This window comes from Papaver somniferum, chromosome 7 (assembly GCF_003573695.1).
Source record: "Papaver somniferum cultivar HN1 chromosome 7, ASM357369v1, whole genome shotgun sequence".
NCBI classification, from domain to species: Eukaryota; Viridiplantae; Streptophyta; class Magnoliopsida; order Ranunculales; family Papaveraceae; genus Papaver; species Papaver somniferum.
This window is the reverse complement of record NC_039364.1, coordinates 149,275,158-149,291,689: the sequence shown is the minus strand read 5'-3', so window position 1 is coordinate 149,291,689 and position 16,532 is coordinate 149,275,158. Positions and strand designations below refer to the sequence as shown.

General features: G+C 35.7%; 2 protein-coding genes across 3 annotated transcripts; both read left to right on the top strand.

Annotated features, from left to right (window-relative positions):
* Positions 1 to 253: 253 nt before the first annotated feature.
* Positions 254 to 6,228, top strand: LOC113298721. 2 transcript variants are annotated; one of them, XM_026547541.1, is made up of 19 exons: positions 254 to 368; positions 447 to 1,184; positions 1,289 to 1,360; positions 1,476 to 1,683; positions 1,862 to 1,970; positions 2,341 to 2,412; positions 2,522 to 2,603; positions 2,715 to 2,774; positions 3,125 to 3,177; positions 3,258 to 3,424; positions 3,759 to 3,969; positions 4,164 to 4,221; positions 4,336 to 4,392; positions 4,510 to 4,755; positions 5,027 to 5,091; positions 5,217 to 5,273; positions 5,354 to 5,447; positions 5,560 to 5,700; positions 5,795 to 6,228. In XM_026547541.1, exons 2-19 carry the CDS (start codon positions 510 to 512, stop codon positions 5,903 to 5,905), a joined length of 2,538 nt encoding a protein of 845 aa, XP_026403326.1. In that variant the 5' UTR covers positions 254 to 368; positions 447 to 509; the 3' UTR covers positions 5,906 to 6,228. The 2 variants fall into 2 exon arrangements, with proteins under 2 accessions (XP_026403326.1, XP_026403325.1); XM_026547540.1 differs by having other exon boundaries at positions 264 to 310.
* Positions 6,229 to 12,019: 5,791 nt separating this feature from the next.
* LOC113293064 (probable pectinesterase 15) lies at positions 12,020 to 14,286 on the top strand. The gene is made up of 5 exons (XM_026541830.1): positions 12,020 to 12,608; positions 12,699 to 12,870; positions 12,980 to 13,186; positions 13,295 to 13,545; positions 13,680 to 14,286. The coding sequence occupies exons 1-5, from the start codon at positions 12,172 to 12,174 to the stop codon at positions 13,840 to 13,842; spliced, it is 1,230 nt and encodes a 409-aa protein (XP_026397615.1). The 5' UTR covers positions 12,020 to 12,171; the 3' UTR covers positions 13,843 to 14,286.
* Positions 14,287 to 16,532: the final 2,246 nt, after the last annotated feature.

The window sequence follows — 16,532 nt, the reverse complement described above, 5'->3', positions numbered from 1 at the left end:
CCAATTAACTATTCCTACTCATCATCCAAATTATAAAAATCAAAATATTTTTACCCTTTGCTTTCACTAATCCTCAAAACCCAAAAACGTACCACAACAATACACACAATTACGACAACGGCCAACCTTATAAGCACTTGATTCGAGGGTAAACCTGTCAATAAAAAATCAATGAATGGACTCTTTTGTCATTTCATTCTCTCATTAGTAATCGACTACATTTATCTATGTCTTTCTTCTCCGTAACTAGTATGAAAACTTGACTTGTAAGAAAAACCCTGAATCCCTCATCTCACCTCTCTTCTCTGAGGTAAATTCTTAAGTTTTTCTCTCTTCATCTTCTACTAGTTTTCATGAATAAATTCAAGGTAAAATTAACCTGATTTCTTGTTTACTGTTTAGTTTCTTGTTCTGATTCAGCTGTTAATTTGTTTGAATTTTTGCAGGTCAAAATTTCAATCAATGTTTATCTGAAAAAAATCAATTGATTGATTAATTTTGTCTGGAAAATGGTGAAGTGTGTTGAATCGGAAGAGTTTGTGTTGTTATCAGGACCTAGAAGTGGTTTAAAACGTGAATTTGCTTTTGCATTAAAGGGTCAATCTGAAGTACTGGATGGTTCTATTGGAAGAACTAGAGCTACTAAACTTCTAAATCCATCTTTTTCTTCTTCTTCCGGAAATAAGAGATTCAAGAATTTGGAAAATGATGAAAAATTTGAAAGGAATTTGGTTATGGGGACTGATTTGAGTAAGGAAGGGGAAAAGAGAATTGATGCCACTGTATTACCAGTTTGTGAAGAGTCTAATGAAGTTAAGAAATCTTTAATTTGTGAAGAACCCAGCATTAATCTTGTTGGTTCTTTGCAAACAGAGGAACCCCCAAACTTGATTGATGGCAATAATGGTGTGTCGGAGAGACCCGTAATATTCTATTCTCGTTTGCGGAAGAAAGAGACGAGGGAGATTCCTGCTTCTGAGAATGAAGAAGCTATTGAATCGGATAGTTCTTGCAAGAATCAACAGGTTGTAGAAGGTGAATGTATAAGAGCACCTTCAAGTAATAAGCTAGAAATGAAAATGTCTAAAAAGATTGGGTTGACAAAGTTTCCAACAAAGCTTAATGAGCTTCTTGGTACTGGTTTTCTTGAAGGATTGCATGTCAGTTACATATTCGGTAAGAAGGTACGTTTTGCAACACCCTAAACTCTTTTTTGTATTTTTGCTGATTCTTTTTGTTTGCATATACTCAGCTGATTGCAATTTTGATTTGTAATGATGTTCTGTAGAAAGAAGGGCTTCATGGAAAAATTGAAAAGTCTGGGATTTTGTGTTTCTGTAGTTTCTGCAATGGGCGCAAGGTGAGAATAGTTGGTTAGTTTTATGATGTCATTATTATTCAGCGGTCTCATGTCGAACACTTCGACTGTATATAAGAATGATTGAGTGTAAGAATGTTTGCCATGATAAATATAGGTTGTCAGCCCCATGGAATTTGAGAGGCATGCTGGTAGTGGAAATAAACGTGCTGCTGATTATATTTATTTGGAGAATGGGAACAACCTCCGCTATGTGATGAATGCATGCAGGAATGCTCCTTTGGACACATTACAATCAACAATTAAAAATGCAGTCTGTTCTTCGCCATCTGTCAACAAGACAACCATCTGCAGTGATTGCAAAGGTAGGCATTGCACCACTCAACCCTTGATTTAAAACATAACTTAGGTTATTAAGCTGTAGAAGTCGGCCATTTTTGCGTTTTGCAGTGGAGTTGATTTGTTTATTTGTCCTTTGTTATAATCACTGTGTTTCAACTGATAAGAATGACTTTCTTTGTCACACTTACGTTTCGATCTTAGGACATCTTCATCGGTCTCCCATGAATAGGGCAGCAACGTTATGCACACAATGCCTGGAATCAAGGAAGTCCCAAGCAAACGTATCATGGACATCTGGTACTAAAACAAGGTATGCAGTTTACTCTGGTTGAGATTTTTTATGGGGTAATAATTCTCTTTGTTCTTATCTATTTTTGGGTCCATTATATCTATTTGTCAAGGTTGAATTTTATTTTGGCATTTTCCTGCTTTCATTCCCTAGTACCTTATGCTCCTAACTAGTCAAAAACTTGATTTTGGTATGTTTTAAAAGCCACAGAGCTCTTCACTGTTTTGTTGCAATAACAATATGGCTACCATAGTATTTGTGGCTGTAAATGTGAACTAAAGCTAGAGGAACAATCTTCTTTGATATTCTAATTAGATCTACTTTTATCATATCCTTCTTTATATTGATAGATATATCTCGCTTTCTCCTGATACATTTATGTCTTCTTCAGATCATCAAAAGCAGTTTTACCTTCAGAATTTGCTCCACGGACAACGAATATCCGAGGGAGGCTAACTAAAAAGTTCGTATTCTGTTTTCTGGTAGAATCTATTTATGACCATTCTGTTGTACGTATCTTATTTAGCTTCTGATATAAGGCATTAAGTAAACGTTATTGTTTATCGTTGAAGGGATGTGCATTTGCATAAGTTGGTCTTTGAAGAAGGTGGTTTACATGACGGAGCTGAACTCGGTTATTATCATCGCGGTCAGGTTGTATCAGTGAACAAACACAAGAAAAAACTTGTGCTTACTGCTCCGTTTGTTGTTAGATTTGCTTGTCGTTTTTTTTTTCTTTTTTCTGACGAACCTTATATTGGCCAGAAATTGCTAGAAGGCTCTAAAAGGGGTTCTGGAATTCTCTGTGGCTGCTGCAACGATGTGGTACTCTTACTACTACCAGATTTTTATTCATTTATTATACATCACGTTAATAGTTTTTTTTCTTTTTCTTGATAGCTCCTAATAGTTGCTCTCTAAACCATACAATTTCCTTTTGCTTTGTTTACAAATGAACTGATTTGAACCATGTGGTTGATTAACAAGGATCAATCCTATTTGATTGTCCTGAGTAGTCATTGGTGTACGCCTAGAGGTTATCTATCCTCCAGCAGTTTAACTCTGGTATTGAAATATTGATCATTGGGCGTAATTGTGGAAATTTTATTTAACGTCGGAAGGTCATTGTAATTGTTTAGTAAAAAATACTGATGTTTTATATCTTTGCTGATCAGGTCAGCCCTTCAGTGTTTGAAGCTCATGCCGGTTGGGCCTCACGCCGCAAACCGTGAGTAACAAATTTAGAATGTATGAAAATTACTTTACTTATCCATTTATGTAACTAATTTTTTTATTGTGATTGGTCAGTTACCTAAACATCTACACATCCAATGGGGTATCTCTTCATGAATTATCAGTATCTCTGTCGAAAGATCCACATTTTTCTCCTCGTGAAAATGATGACCTTTGCAGCATATGCGCGGACTTTGGAGACCTTTTGCTTTGTGACGGATGCCCCAGAGCTTTTCACAGAGGTGAGTTTACTCTTATGATTATATTTGTTCAGCTGCATCTTTTTCCTTTCTTTTTCTCTCCTTTTAACTTAGTACAGGGTGGTGTCACTTCCATAGAATCTTCTAGAGACGTTAGTGTGCCTTGAGGTTTCCTTTTGGTCAGTGGCTTCAAAAGAGCTTCTGACATGATTTATAACAGTTAATCCTCATGTTGGAAAGTGAAACATTTTAACCACTTCGTCTTGTATCTTGATAATATCATGTCTGGTTGATTAAATTTGTTTTTATCCCGTTTAGATGCTTCTTTGTGGTACACATCTGTGATATAGCTCTAATCTGCATTTTCTTTTTACAGACTGTGTGGGTTTGTCCAACCTCCCACCTGGTAAATGGTATTGTTCCCACTGCCAACAGATGTACCAAAGGGAGAAATTCTGTGAGTACAATGCTAATGCAATAGCAGCTGGCAGAGTGTTAGGAGATGATCCTATAAAACAGATTTATCAGCGATGCATCCGAACTGTCAAAACACAAGACGTTGAAGTTGGTGGATGTGCATTATGCAGGTGGGCTACATTGTCAATGAACAGATGTTTAGAAGCATTTTATTTTGTTCAGTTAGATCTTACATCTGATGATAGTGAGGCCTATCCACTTCATAAGTTATTCTGTTGCATTATGTGAACTCAAATGATGAATTATTTGATTTTTGGTCTCATTGTTTTGGCATGAGCTTACACTCTTTATTCTCGTGATCTAGAGCCCACAGTTTTTGCAAATCAGGATTCGGACCAGGCACAGTTCTACTTTGTGATCAGGTACATTGACATTCGTCTCACTTTTTCATTTCCTGTACGAGTTTTAAAGGTGATTGTTCAAGAAAATTATGTTTACTTAAGGGTGTCACTCAATTGCTTGGTTCATTTTCCCAGTGCGAAAAGGAATATCATGTTGGTTGTCTGAAGGATCACAACATGGCGGATTTAGAGGTTTGCACACAGTCAAATGTTATTATGTTTTCATGTTTGACCTCAGTATTACAGTATCTGTATGGTTTGCAATATTAGGTTTCCCCGACTGAAATGTGATTTTGGCCTACATAACAGGAATTGCCAGAAGGGGAGTGGTTTTGTTGCACAGATTGCAAAGCAATTCACACAACTCTGCACCAGTTGCTTGAGCGTAAACCTTTGGAGCTCCCGGAGTCTCTTTCAGGTTTGATAAAGACAAAGCATATGGAGAAATGCTCAAGTGATAATGGTGATCTTGATCTAAGATGGAGCCTTCTTAGTGGGAAGCTTGCTACTGCCGACTCGAAATTGTTTCTTTCTAAGGCTGTCGCCATCTTTCGTGTAAGTATTGGTCAATTCACCATGCTATTGGAAATACATTTAGCTTTCTAGCAAAGATCCTGCCAATATTGAACCCTTACTTATGGATCCAGTCAACATTTTCTTCTTCAACATCTTGAATAGTGTTATCGCTTGTCTTACTGTGGATTGGCTAAAAAGACCTTTATTTATTGATTTACCTTCTCTTTAAAGCTTTGTTTTTCTCATCACACATCACACATCTTGTGCAGTTTTTGATTACATGTCTTATATCCGTGTTTTTCTTTCTTAGGATCACTTCGATCCCATCATTGACTTAAAAAGCGGTCGCGACCTCATCCCTGCGATGGTTCTTGGGTAAGCAGAGATCTTCCGCTGCATCAGTTCTGCTTTATTTGATTGGCTTCCTCTCTTTTCTATACCTTCTGTAGAGTGTCTTGCAGCTGACTTTTACTTGCTTCTTTTATGGCTGAAATCTGCAGAAGAGTTATAAGGGATCAAGACTTTGGAGGAATGTATTGTGCAGTACTGACATCAAAGTAAGAATATATCTTGATCATGGTTTAGCCTCTAATATTCTGTAATATATTCTCATTTCAAAATATATTGCCCTATGCAGTTCGATTGTCGTATCTGCTGCTATTCTTAGGATCTTTGGACAAAAAATTGCTGAACTTCCTTTGGTTGCTACCAGTAGTGAAGTCCAAGGACGGGTAAGTCTATCAAACTGGATTCAAGTTATGTCATTCGTTTTTGCATTATATGTTTGTTTGTTTGGGTTTCCTGTGGCAACCTTTTCATGAATAGTCCTTTTTTGCATTATAGGGTTACTTCCAGTCGCTGTTTTCTTGCATCGAGCTGCTTTTGGGGTATCTTAAAGTAGAAACTTTAGTACTCCCAGCTGCTGAAGAAGCAGAATCCATATGGACAAATAAATTTGGCTTTAAGAAGATAAACCAAGAGAAGGTGAGAGATACTTTTTTTTTGATATTTCATCAGTCTTTCTGTATGTAGTTTGCAGCAGATAGCTTATAATATAGAGGAATTGTTATCATTGCAGTTGAACAAGTATAGAAGGAATTGCCAAATGATGGTCTTTCAAGGGACATCGATGCTAGAGAAGCCTGTTCCCCCGTGTATGAATGCCGAAAGTTTTTTGATGATCAATTAATTTTTTTGAGTTAACTATAGTGAGATTTCAGCAGCAGTTTCTTGCAGTGCCTTTTGTTTTGGATGTATATAGTAGTCTTTCTTTTATATTCAGTTAGTGGTGTATAAAGTAAAAGGAATTTCACCATTGGTTCATCAGGATTGATGTCCAATACTGTTAGCAACTAAAGGAAAAATAGAAATGTAGTATACTAGAAGAAAACATATAGGGGCAGAAATTAAAATTAGATAGAAATCTCTACTGTATGTCAAATCATATGGAACTGTAAGCATTTTGAAAATTTTGATTAGTGAAATGAATTTACCTTATACTTGCATGCTGTACTTTTGTATCTGCATTGTTGGTACTTTTGTATTAGCTCACAGATCCTTAACCAAGGTATTAACCAATTGGATAATCACCGGCTAAATGCTGTAGGGGAGGGGATATATAACTTTTGAATTCGATAGCCATGGCTTCTGTTGCATAATTCATTGTCTTCTGTGACTGAATCAGAATCGCAAATGTTCGTGATTTAAGTTGAAGAGTATGACATTGATTTGAAATGGGTGATCCTTTCTCTTACTAGAAGACCAGATAAATTCCCGGCAGGACGCCAATTGGTTATTTATTATTCTCGTTCAAGTTCAAGAATGTGGGAGTACTTATCCAATTATTGGGGCTGCACACCGCTGGATTTTGGGTTGCATAGGGTCATGAAATAGTAATCCATATGATCCCTTATCTCAGCATTTCATATAATAGCTAATATACCTCCATTTTAATTAGTGATAATGAATGTGATTAATATCATTAACCATGAGTTAAGCGTTTGAATCAAAATAAATAAAAAAGAAAAAAAATCAGAGGGAGAAGAAAAGAAAAAGTTTGGGGAAAATTCAAACGAGTGATTCAAACAAGAGTTTTGATGTAAGCGAATCTTCATCTTCAAAATTCGATAACATATTAATACCCATCAACAACGATCAGTTCTTTGCTGATTTTTCGGAAAATCATATTTTTTTTTCTCAAACTCAACATAACCGTTATGAACCTTACGATGATTTTGAAGGACCAACCCAAGAAGAAATCGAAGAAATGACTGCTCAAGATAACCAGGTATACCTCTAATCTAACTCCAATTTCAGTTCTCAAGTTCAAAATTGCAAGAAGTTCTATTTTTTTCTTTCCTAAAACCCTAGGTTTCTAGCCGTCAGGTCTGATCAGGGCTGGGAAACCATGAACCGCTGGTCGTATCAGGTTTAACGACTCTTTCTTGATGAACTCCCATCCGCCATAGAAGACTTACAACTAGAACGATAAAACTTAGCATAAATACAAACTTACGGCCAGATTTTCCCCACTTTGCATGGGAATATTAAATGTTGTTTAATGTTGTTGGTGCGAGTTGGGATACCCATCCGTGTATTTTTCTTACGGCTGGGTTGCCAAACCAATTTTTATTTATGACCTGTTTTCTAGGCCGCAAGTTAAACCGTCCAAACATTCTAAGAAAACAGTCAAATTACTGCTAGAATATCCCTTGTCGACGCAGCCGTAAAATTTTCCTACGGTTGGGTTTGATCTGAGTTCCAACCCGTGGACTTGTTAACAACTAGAATTTCCCTTGTCGACCCAGCCGTTTTCTCTATTTTTAGAATTTATTTTCAACCAATGATATGATATTTCATTTTATTATAGATTGTACCATACGTTACGATGGAATACCAACCCCCACCTGTTCAAGTTTCAATGGATACAAGTGCTCGCCGTGCAAACAACTATTAGTGGAAAGATAAAGAAGATGCAAAGAAATAGGTTCGAGCACAAGGGATGGAAAAGATGTGTATAATAGTGCAGAATAAACAAGTTAGAGACACCAACTTTCAAATAGTTTGTGAGTGCAGTGGAAAGTACGAGAGTCACTGGAAGAGGGCTATGGATATAAATCAAAAACCACGAGGAAGAAGGGATCTCACAGTACGAAGTACTACGGATGCCCTTTTAAGCTTCACTTAAGGTACAACAACATCAACAAAGTGTAGTTTATAAGTGAAGTCGTCTTGGGTTTTCACAACCATCAAACTAGGTTTTATGCCGACACGAACTAGCCATTATTAAGAAAGTTATCAAGTATATGAGTTTTCCGCAAATCTACGGCTAGGATTGTCTAGTAACCTAGCCGTAATATTCTGGGATTGTCCCGAAAAATGAAAACTCGGCAGATTCACGACTGTGATTGGAAAAGCGGGGGTATAACAACCACACATAATATTTCGTTCGACTATCTGTATGGACTAACTCCAATATAATTCCAAGAGAATCAACTAAACAGTCAGACTCAATCAAGGAAATATATCCAAGAGTTATATCTCTATTTCTCAATGTAATCAACAAATCAAAAAGATAAAAAACCGTGAGCCTGATTATTATGAGAAACAACTTGAACGGTACCAAAGACCAATGTTCAAGTGTCAATCAATTTCAATCAACAACCAAAGGTTGGATTTACCAATTGATTGAACTATGCACAACCCGTGATATTTCAATTATATAAACAAATATAACGCGTAAAAGAAATAACACAGACACCAAAAGTTTTGTTAACGAGGAAACCGCAAATGCAGAAAAACCCCGGGACCGAGTCCAGATTTGAACACCACACTGAATTAAGCCGCTACAGACACTAGCCTACTACAAGTTAACTTCGGACTGGAATGTAGTTGATCCCTAACCAAGTATTACACCGATTAAGGTACATTCGCGTTCCTTACGCCTCTGAAACCCAGCAGGATTCTACGAACTTGATTTCCTTAGCTGATCTCACCCACAACTAAGAGTTGTTACGATTCAAAGTCGAAGACTTTATAAAAAAAAATCTGTCTCCCACGGAAAAGTCTATTCTGATAGATAAACCCATCTCCCACAAAAATACCTATAAAGTTTTGTTCCGTCTTTTGATAAATCAAGGTGAACATGAACCAATTGATAATCCGATCTTATATTCTCGTAGAAAAACCTAGAAATATCAATCACCTCACAATAACTTAACTATATGGTAGTAGAACAAGTTATTGTGGAATCATAAAGAATGATACAAAGAGATTTGTGATTAATTTCTATATCTTACCTATCGGAGATAAATCTCGAGCAAATCTTAGAGACGATAGTACTCAATACGATAGAACAAGTAAGATCAGAGCACACAACTACAGAGAAAATAGTTGGGTCTGGCTATAGAATCCCAATGAAGTCTTCAAGTCGTTAACCTATAATGGTTTTAGGAAAAACCTAGGTTAAAGGAGAATCGACTCTAGTCGCAACTAGTATCACACAAGAGGTGTGGGGATTAGGTTTTCCAGTTGCTAGAGTTCTCCCTTATATAGTCTTCAAATCATGGTTTGATAACTTTGAAACAAAGCAATCAATATTCACCGTTAGATGAAATCATGATTTAAGATTCAAGCTAAGTTTGCTTAAAACCAAAGAAATATCTTTCCACCATTAGATGGTCTTAGCTTGTTACACACAAATGAATATTTAGATATGGGTAACCGTACCTAAACGTGTATATTGAGTTTGGCTCAATAACAGTTAACCGAAGTTAGCCATATGAACACTTTTGTATTAATCACATTCATCTAACACTTCTAGATCAAATGATAATCAAATGAATATAATTGTGTTACTCATAGAGTTGTTCAATTGTTTATATTTTCATAGAAGTATACAAGACACAATTGATACAAAATCGGATTGATTCAAAAGAATCAGTTCATGAGCATTTTAGCCACGGTTTGCAAAAATTGCATTCCGTAATTTGTAAATGTATTTTTTCATGAGTATGAAATCATATTTAACCGATTTTAGAACCTAAACCAACTTAGTTTGCAAACGGGTACGCAAATTTAAGTTCCGAACTTTGGTTACGTCCGACATTTCGCAAACGGATATGCATACTGTCGCACCGGACCTAACTCAGGTGAAACAGTTCGCATACCGGTATGCAAACTTGGTTCCCGGACTTTGACAGCTAAAACCTTCGCATACTGGTACTCAAACTTGGTTCCCGGACCCGAATCATACTACAACAGTTTGCATACTGGTATGCATACTGTGTTATATCCAGACAATGGTTTAATTGTTCTAAAATCCCATTTAAATCATTGAGACATCTTTAGAAGACGACAATAGCTGTCTCATAGAAACTATTAGCTTATAAGTAATTTTCAAGTGATCGAATGATCAATACGAAACATTCTGATTCTACATCAAATGATCGTCTCACACAAATCATGTAAGATTTTTCAAGGCAATTTTCACATGATCATCTTTTGAGTCATTATTTAGTGTCCAACAAATAAACTGTTTTTCCAACTAAACTCCTCAAGAATAATGAAGAACGTAGTTAAAGCAAAAATCTTTCCAACACATATTTCGAGAAAGATACAAGCGAGTTAAACTCAGCTCGAAATATCAAATGTGTATAATGTAAAAGTCTATATAGCTATATGACTTAGTCTCATTAGGAGATAGAATATAATAAACTTTTGAGTGATAGATAAGTTTTAGTCTCCACATACCTTTTGTTGATGAAGTTCCTCCAAGCTCTCCTCAGTAGATCCTCGTCTTCAATCAATGAACGTCGTGAAGTCTAAAGCTCAACTATACATTCTATCCTAATCCGAGACATATCTATAAGTAGACTAGAAATCAAGACTTATAGTTTTGATCACTTAAACTTGATAAACAAGCTTGAGATAGCAACGCTTGCGACCGAGCAGTGCTCTAACAATCTCCCTCTTTGTCAATTTTAGTGACAAAACTATCAATATATATAGATTAGAAAATAAATAAACTTTGTAGCTCCTCATATAACATGCTTGATTTCCTTAGTTCTTTAACATTCCTTAAATTCTTCGTCACTCCAAGTACCCCGGTGATTGTGAACGTGTTCAACTCAGCATCATTGTTGTTGAAGATCCGTAGCCATAACAATAAGAAAACAAATGTTCTCAATTATTGTTATACAATGTCATAGTATTATTACATAGCATCAAAGTTCAATTATATCACAACTTTGACAATAATACTACGGTGATATGTATCACTCCCCCTTAGTCAATACTTCAAAATAGTTGCGTCTGGCTAGATCGGTACTGTCTTCTTATCGTTGATAAGTGTAACATGCTTTTATTCTATTTTTTATGTTCTTTTCTCTATTGAGGTTTTGGCCTAATCCCCTCGTTCTTTTTTCTTAGCTTTTTCTTCAATAATCTCCCTGTAAATTTTTGATAAAAATTGGATAATTATTTTATTTTATTATTTTAATTAATTTTTGCCAACTCCATGAGACTAGAGTTGCCCTTAGTAAAGAGGCATATGCTTTGAGCAAATATATGAGTAATTACCAAAGTGGATAATCACTGGTTGATCAGTGTAGACAAATGATTTTAGTAATGCAAGCATCTTGTTACCATTAGTATAACCTTTGAATTTTTAAGCCATACTTTTGGTGCAGAATTCCTTGTTGAACTTTACAATGAATGATTGATTATGATTGAATAACATTTAAGTTTATCCGAACTATTTAATCAAAGAAAATGATGTTGACTTGAAACGGGGATCATTTCTGTTACCAATAGAAGAAAACAACCAAATGGTTTTAGGGCAGGACACCTATCCGAATTTGATTATTCGCCTACAAGTTCCATGATGGGGGGCTCATCTTTTTCTTACATCATATAGATCTGCCACACACACATATGACATATGTAGATCTTTTTCTAGAACTGTTTTTCAAAACAAGCAACCTATACTGTTCTGTCACAATAATCCATCATAACCAAAAAAGAACTAGTAATGTTTTAGCATGGTGAATTATGCGTGAACACTAATCTTATTGAAATTTAACGGCCTATGAAAAATACAACACATTGTTTTCTTTTTTCTTTGTCCAGTGTTAAAGTCTTACAACTCTACCATCATCCCTACTTTTATCATAACAAGAAAACTTCAATATTTTCCAAACTTGGAGCACTGCTTATTGCTTAACGTGATGATCCTTCAAACTTGTACTATTTCCTTCTCCACTTACTTTTAATCAAAAGCTGCAATCTATCTGTATGGCAGATGCTTAAGTTACCAACACTCCTAACATATAAAACTACCAATACGTGAATATCAAGCAACTAATCATTTGTCCTTTAAAACATAAATCATTCCACCTATTCCTAAACCTTTCTCTCTACTCTGCCATCTGCACTAGTACTAGTGTACTACCAAACATGGACAACAAAACTGATAACACCTCAACTAGAATAACAAAAACCAACTTCCTGCTTTGGATTTCAGCTTTTTCTGTTGTCCTCGTCTCCATTTTTCTTGCTCTTAGCACGACTAGTTCCTCCCCTAGTCAAACTGATTTTAGTACTAGTAGTGGTTCTTTGAAAGTAGCTCTGACTGACTTTGCTTCATTCTTATGGGACATTCCCTACAGACTATCCAAAGGTCACCACCACCACCATCATCATCATCACAGGAGGCATAGATGTAACAAAAACAAATGGGTTTCCAAACTAATTTCCGAATATAAAGTGTCGAAAGTCTTGACTGTTGATCAGAAAAGATGTGGCAACTTTCGAAGCATACAAAAAGCTGTTGATGCCGTTCCTGATTACAGTTCTACTTGGATTTTAATCATAATCGATTCAGGCATCTATAGGTCAGTAAACTCTAATCTAACCTTGTTATGTGTTTCTTCAATAATTCAAGTTCCTTCGTATGCGTTAATCTTACATATTTTTTTTGGTAGGGAGAAGGTGGTTGTAAATACAAACAAGAAAAACTTGATAATCCAAGGTCAGGGTTATCGAAAAACATTTATCACTTGGAATGATACAGCAAAATCCACTGGTGGGACAATTTACAGCTCCTCAGTCTCCATTCTTGCTCCCAATTTCAGAGCTTACAACGTTAGTTTCAAGGTATGTACTCATGAATTCAGACTTTTCTTCGTTCATGTAATTATGTCACAATACTCGTAAATAACTTGGGACTTTTCTTCTTTCAAATTTTGTGTCGGGTTTGGAGCAGAATACAGCTCCTGCTCCATCACCTGGTACGGCTGGAGCTCAAGCATTGGCTATTAGAATATCCGGCGACCAAGCTGCATTTTATGGTTGTGGGTTTTATGGTGCCCAAGACACTCTACACGATGACCAGGGAAAACATTATTTCAGAGAATGTTTCATTGAAGGCTCAATAGATTTCATCTTTGGCAACGCTAGATCATATTACCTGGTAATAAACTAAAAGCCCTTCTCATCCCATAAGAAAGTTCTAATTGCTGAAATTTTACAAGACTTGGTTCGAGAAAATTTATTTGAAAATGCTTTTGGACATGGACAGGATTGCACGATACACTCTATAGCTAACCAAGTGTCGGAGGGTTCAAGTGGAGCAATTACAGCTCACGGGAGGCAGTCGCTGAATGAGATATCCGGGTTTTCCTTTGTGAACTGTATTATACGCGGGACTGGGAAAGTATGGCTTGGTCGAGCTTGGGGACCCTATGCCACTGTCGTCTTCTCAAGGACGTATATGTCAGATGTTGTGGCTCCAGATGGTTGGAACGATATGAATGATCCCTCTAGAGACTCGTATGTGGATGATCCTAATTTTACCATCAACTTTTTTTATCTTTTATATTTCAATTTGATCAAAAACGATTTTGTTATTAACTTATAAAGTAAGAAGAATATTTCATTGTTTCTCTGTTGTATGTGTTTTGCAGGACAGTATTCTTTGGTGAATATGAATGTATCGGACCAGGAGCCAATAACACATTCAGAGCTTCATTCAGCAAACAACTGGGTCATTTCAAAGCAGCACAATATATGGATATTTCCTACATACAGGGAAACAAGTGGCTTCTCCCGAACGACCAAACTGAGTGATGCCGATTTTGATTATGGTTTTTGTAGAAACCAAAGTTCCATATCTAATTTATGAGCTAGTGAGTATACCTGGGGCCATTTTGTTTGGCTTCTCCGAAATGAATGTCTTTATATAATCAATCCTACCATATACGAATACAAAGATCAGACGAATCCCAGCTGATTGATCAAAACAAAACAAAAAAAATCAGACGAATGATACCCATTTTATTATGAAATCGAAGGAAAACATTTGTGTAAATTGGATCCTTATGTGTATGAACTGTGATAATAAAGGTTAGAAAGATATTTGATGAGGGAAAAACTCTAGTTTGGTTCTTACAGTTTGTGACGAACAGCATGTAGTTTGGGTTGAATGTTCGTTATGAGAAGCATAGAGGTGCATGTACCTACTCATAATGTATTTCAGATAATGAATAAGTGAAGCCGATGTTTATGTGTTCATCTCTGGTTGTTTAACGAATCGACACCATTATTTTTGATAAAATCCAAACAATAATGAATTTGAAGCAAATTTCTGACTTGTTGTTCTTATAGTTACTTATACTTATTAAGGGTATCAACGGCTATCAGACCTATGTTACCCAGAACCAAGATAGAAGCCTAGAACTGGTTGATTCGTTTCCTATATTCCTAATATCAGACCTATTAGCTGGTATAATACTCAGTGAGTACACGCCGGATAAATGTTGATCTTTAGCCATAATACATCCAAAAATATCTAATTTGACATCAAATTCATTTTATTACTCATCTCTTTTACATTTAGTTACTAGAAATATCTCGTGTGGTGACAGAACTGCATGAGACTGAACCGCGTGGAGTTGCAGCAAACGTCTAATAAAAAAGAAAAAGAATAATCCGACATTGTTACATACCAAAATTTTGTTGGGGCGACTTCCACAAATAAGAACTTGTGGCCCCGGAAGTCATATAAATAATTCTTAAATTTGGTTAAGTTTGAAATAAATTAAAGAGTAGTTTCGATGAATCAGACCAAAATATATAATCTTCATCAATTTTGTGTTAGTATACAATATCTTTAGGATTGTGTCATTAACAACCTTTAGTATTTTAATACTAGTTATTAAAAAATATATGGACAGTTTTTATCTAGTTTGCTTGAGGAAGAATTTATAAAGTATCCCCATTTTATTGACCTCGTATTTTTGTTACTCCCGTTTTTTATAAATTTTCTAAAGTGTCCCAACTGTTTAGTTTTCCATCCTAATTAGTTAACACTAGTTTACTTTCTTTAAAGTTTACTTCTTTACCCTTTACTTGTTAGTACGTTTACCTTCTCCATCATTTTCCAATTTGTCGAGCTTGGTTCAGGATCGTGTCATCATTTTCAGGTTCGTTTCATCATTCCATGAAAGAGTTCATCATTCCCAAGTGTCTTGGGGTTTTTGGTTGGTGGAGAATCAATCTTCTACAATATTTTTCAGGTTAGTCGAGCCCTGTTCAGGGTCGTTACACCACTTTTAGGTTCGTCGAGCCTAGTCAGGATCGTTACACCCTCTTTCAGGATCGTCGAATTATTTATCCTCTCTACCAAGGAGATGTAGTTCAGGGGTAAATAAGACTTTGAATTGGAAAGATAACTGCCGCCTAGCACTTAACTGGATGGAATTTATCTTTTGAATAAAACGGGGTACTTTAGAAAATGTCCATTTTATCTTTAAAAAAATAACCTTTTGGTCCATCTCTGGTTTATTCCTTCATACATAAAATAGAAAATGAGCAAGGGTGTGACATGATTAATAGGAAAATTCCTGCAAACATACAAAAACCAAATTTTTTTTTTCGATTCTACTTGACTGACGAAGCTTAGCTGATTTTGTAAAAATAATAATGTATATTCTATCATGTTTGTAACCGTAAAAGACATGGAGAATACTCTTAATAAAACTTGCATCTAAATTAAAATGCAAGGAAGAAATCTAATTAACGTGGGAATGTTACAAATATCTTCCATATCGGTGGGCATTGCACAAATAACCCCTCAGGGGTAAAAGATAAAGGGGAAAATAGGTTAAGGCCCGACCCATGGATAACCAATAATATGAGGCCCTTAATTAAAAGAAGTTTAAATATAGGCCCCGAGTTATTAGAAGACATCCATGCGCTTTTATATATTGTCAAGCCTCAAATCAAATAAAATTTAAATTTAAGACCAAAATATCAAATCTAGGCCCAAAATTATTAAAGTATAATGTGAATGTGTAAACAGAAGTTACACATGCATATGACATGTGTATCCAGAAGTTACACATCCTTATGACATGTGTAGTGCAAAGTTACACACAAAAAAATAGACATCAAAAAGAACGCATACAAAAAAATACATGTATTGCTTTAGTATTCATTTATAATAATTTCTTAGCATGTGTAACTAGAAGTTCCACATGCATCTGTCTAGTGTAATTGAGAGTTACATATGCATCTATCTAGTGTATTTGAGAGTTACACATGCATCTGACTTGTGTATTCAACGTCAACTCCAATTCCAGCGAGACCGATACCACGAATAAGCAATTAGCTTTCATGAATTTATTGGAAACCTGAAATATAACAACAAACAAACATAAATTAGTATCAAAAAAAAATGCACATCAAAAATAAAAGAGAAGAAAAATTAAAGATGCATCTGGCTAGTGTAACTAGCAGTTTTACATGAAACGAAACAC

Bases quoted from the DNA above. Each gene is read 5' to 3' on its own strand.
- LOC113298721 (XM_026547541.1), top strand. From the start codon at position 510: ATGGTGAAGTGTGTTGAATCGGAAGAGTTTGTGTTGTTATCAGGACCT. The intron at 2,604-2,714 runs GTTGTATCAGTG...TATATTGGCCAG, and splicing joins GTTATTATCATCGCGGTCAG to AAATTGCTAGAAGGCTCTAA. The intron at 5,448-5,559 runs GTAAGTCTATCA...TTTGCATTATAG, and splicing joins GTAGTGAAGTCCAAGGACGG to GGTTACTTCCAGTCGCTGTT.
- LOC113293064 (XM_026541830.1), top strand. From the start codon at position 12,172: ATGGACAACAAAACTGATAACACCTCAACTAGAATAACAAAAACCAAC. The intron at 12,609-12,698 runs GTCAGTAAACTC...TTTTTTTGGTAG, and splicing joins ATCGATTCAGGCATCTATAG to GGAGAAGGTGGTTGTAAATA. The intron at 13,546-13,679 runs GTATGTGGATGA...TGTGTTTTGCAG, and splicing joins AATGATCCCTCTAGAGACTC to GACAGTATTCTTTGGTGAAT.